Below are 2,200 nucleotides of genomic sequence, written 5' to 3'. Positions count from 1 at the left end.
TCTCTCTCTCTCTCTCTCTCTTCCTATCTCTCCTTCTTGCCTCTCTTACTCTTTCTCTATCTCTCTCTCTTCGACACTGCTTCAGTTGGCTTTGCACGATGGAGTGTATCTGAGCAAAATTTGTTTATCAAAGCTAAAAACAGATTTCTTTTTATTTGTTTTCTTTTTATATGTTTTCTTTTTTCCTTTAATTGAATACTCAGCAATTGTATAAAAGGAACTGTTATGAATACACCATGCTGCCAACCAAAATTCTGTTGAGTCAAATTTTTTCTCAAGTGGGCTTTTTTTCTCACTCACCTTCACAGCTTCAGCTGGTGTCGGCCCCTGACACTTTTCTCCGTCGTAGTACAGCTGAAGATACTGCTGCTTGAGCCACATGACGCGTTTATCCATTTGGTTCCTCAGCATGCCCGCAGCTGCCCGCAGCTTGCACAATCCTCTATACCAGGCTCGCGTCACGCTCGGAGGGCCCACAAACCAGAGCTTGTGATTGGCTGACAAGCTACTCCCGTGCACGATTGTAATACAGTTGTGGTCAGACTCCAAGGATTCGAGCCCATGCCTCTTGCTGATGGAGGCGCGGTCTAGCGTCTCGTCGCCCAGGTACACTTCTTTGATGTGAAGAACGTCGAGGTAGCCTTCTTCTAAAGAGTTGTAGTTGTCCTCACTCCCGCTGGAGTAGCGCGCGCACAGCACATGTAAGGAGGGGTGGGGCTGGTCCGAGTGGAGGATGAAGTCTGGAGGTGACGTCACGCCGCGGAGGGCACTCCATCCGGGTCGACACCAGGTCAAGGTCGCGTTGTCGGCTTCAAGGCGAAGGACGCAGAGCCCCGAACGACCAGCATCCTCGTCCCACTGGATCATTGTGGTGCCGTGGTTCAAGATCTGGTTGGGAGAAAATACACCCATGTTACGAAATCAACGTTAGTACTACTTAACTTTTTACTCTTTGATAATGCCTGCCAGGGCCATATTGGACAGCATCAAGTCTGAGACATTCGGCGAATATTCTCCCCACACAAAAATCGAATCAGGGTCTCCTATATGAGACAGCGAAGCGCCTAATCACTACACCACAGGTGCCGGTACACGACATTTTACGGAATCTATTTGCAGCACATACAGATGAATGCACCCACATGTTGATCTTGAGGTTTGAGAATCTCCCACCCCCCCCCCCAGAAAGTCACAATCGACGGATTTTGAATTCATCTCTTCCCTTTGATTTTCTCTTTCTCCTTCCCCTCGTATCTCTGCTATGACGTAGGGAGTAACTACGGCAATATGCATCTCATAGTGCAGTTTGACTTTTTCGTACATGGCTGTTTTAACTGTATACATGAACATAGAAAAATCGTCTGTTCAATAGGCAGCCACGTGCTGTTTTCAAACGTACTATTCATATTTCTGCTGACTCTAGTGGTTCCAGTTTTGGGTCAAAATTAAGTTTGTGTTATGCCTGGACGTCAGCCCGAAGGGTCCACTCTTTACGATTTTAGAATAACTAAGATATCTTAAGCGTACAGAACTTTCACATGAGACCTCTGAAACTTTTCGTCCTTATCCGAGACGACCAAGCGCTTGACCCTACTTACCCTAAGCTAATGGTGTGTAGAAAACATAGGGAGAAAAGACCTGACGCTAACAGGAATTGAACCCTGGACTTTTAGGTTGACATGCAGACACTATACCAGTAGAGCTAATCAGGTTCGCTATTTGCTTCTGGCTCGATAAAAGAAACCTTTCAAATAACACCACTACCATCTGAAACAAAAGTCCATGACAGCTGTCGAGGTCAACGTCGTTTAATTTGACCCTTCGACTTGATATTATAATAAGACTTTTTTTGGTGAGTTTTTTTTTTTTAACCTCAAATTCAAAGTAGGCCAGACTCAAAGTAAGGTTACATGATTTCCAGGTATTGTAGCCCCCCCCGATTCCATCAACAGCAGTAACAGCAGCAGCTCAAGTGAAAACCTCAGCACAAAAACAAGGGACAACAAGAATGACGATTAGCAAAAGTATTAAAAAAAACCCACAAGGGCTCATCGTCACTGGGGATCGCATAACCACACAGTAGCCAAACAGAAAATAGGTCCCGACATTCTTCATATTTATTAAGTCTGGAAACATTGATCAGCGCAGTGAAAACCCTCAGGAGAGAGAGAGAGAGAGAGAGAGAGAGAGAGAGAGAGAG

The 2,200-nt window shown here is 45.4% G+C and overlaps 1 protein-coding gene across 1 annotated transcript in view; it reads right to left on the bottom strand.

Annotated features, from left to right (window-relative positions):
• The window catches only part of LOC101863796 (1-phosphatidylinositol 4,5-bisphosphate phosphodiesterase epsilon-1), a gene marked incomplete in the record, with an annotated part of 159,988 nt that overhangs the window by 80,354 nt on the left and 77,434 nt on the right, over window positions 1-2,200 (bottom strand). The window contains 1 exon segment of the mRNA XM_013079213.2: window positions 301-888. Within this exon segment, the coding sequence (XP_012934667.1) occupies window positions 301-888 (588 nt within the window).

The sequence above is a fragment of the Aplysia californica genome, unplaced genomic scaffold (genome assembly GCF_000002075.1).
Source record: "Aplysia californica isolate F4 #8 unplaced genomic scaffold, AplCal3.0 scaffold00044, whole genome shotgun sequence".
NCBI lineage: Eukaryota > Metazoa > Mollusca > Gastropoda > Aplysiida > Aplysiidae > Aplysia > Aplysia californica.
Note: the sequence above shows the minus strand (reverse complement) of the source record. Positions and strands in the feature narration are given on the sequence as shown.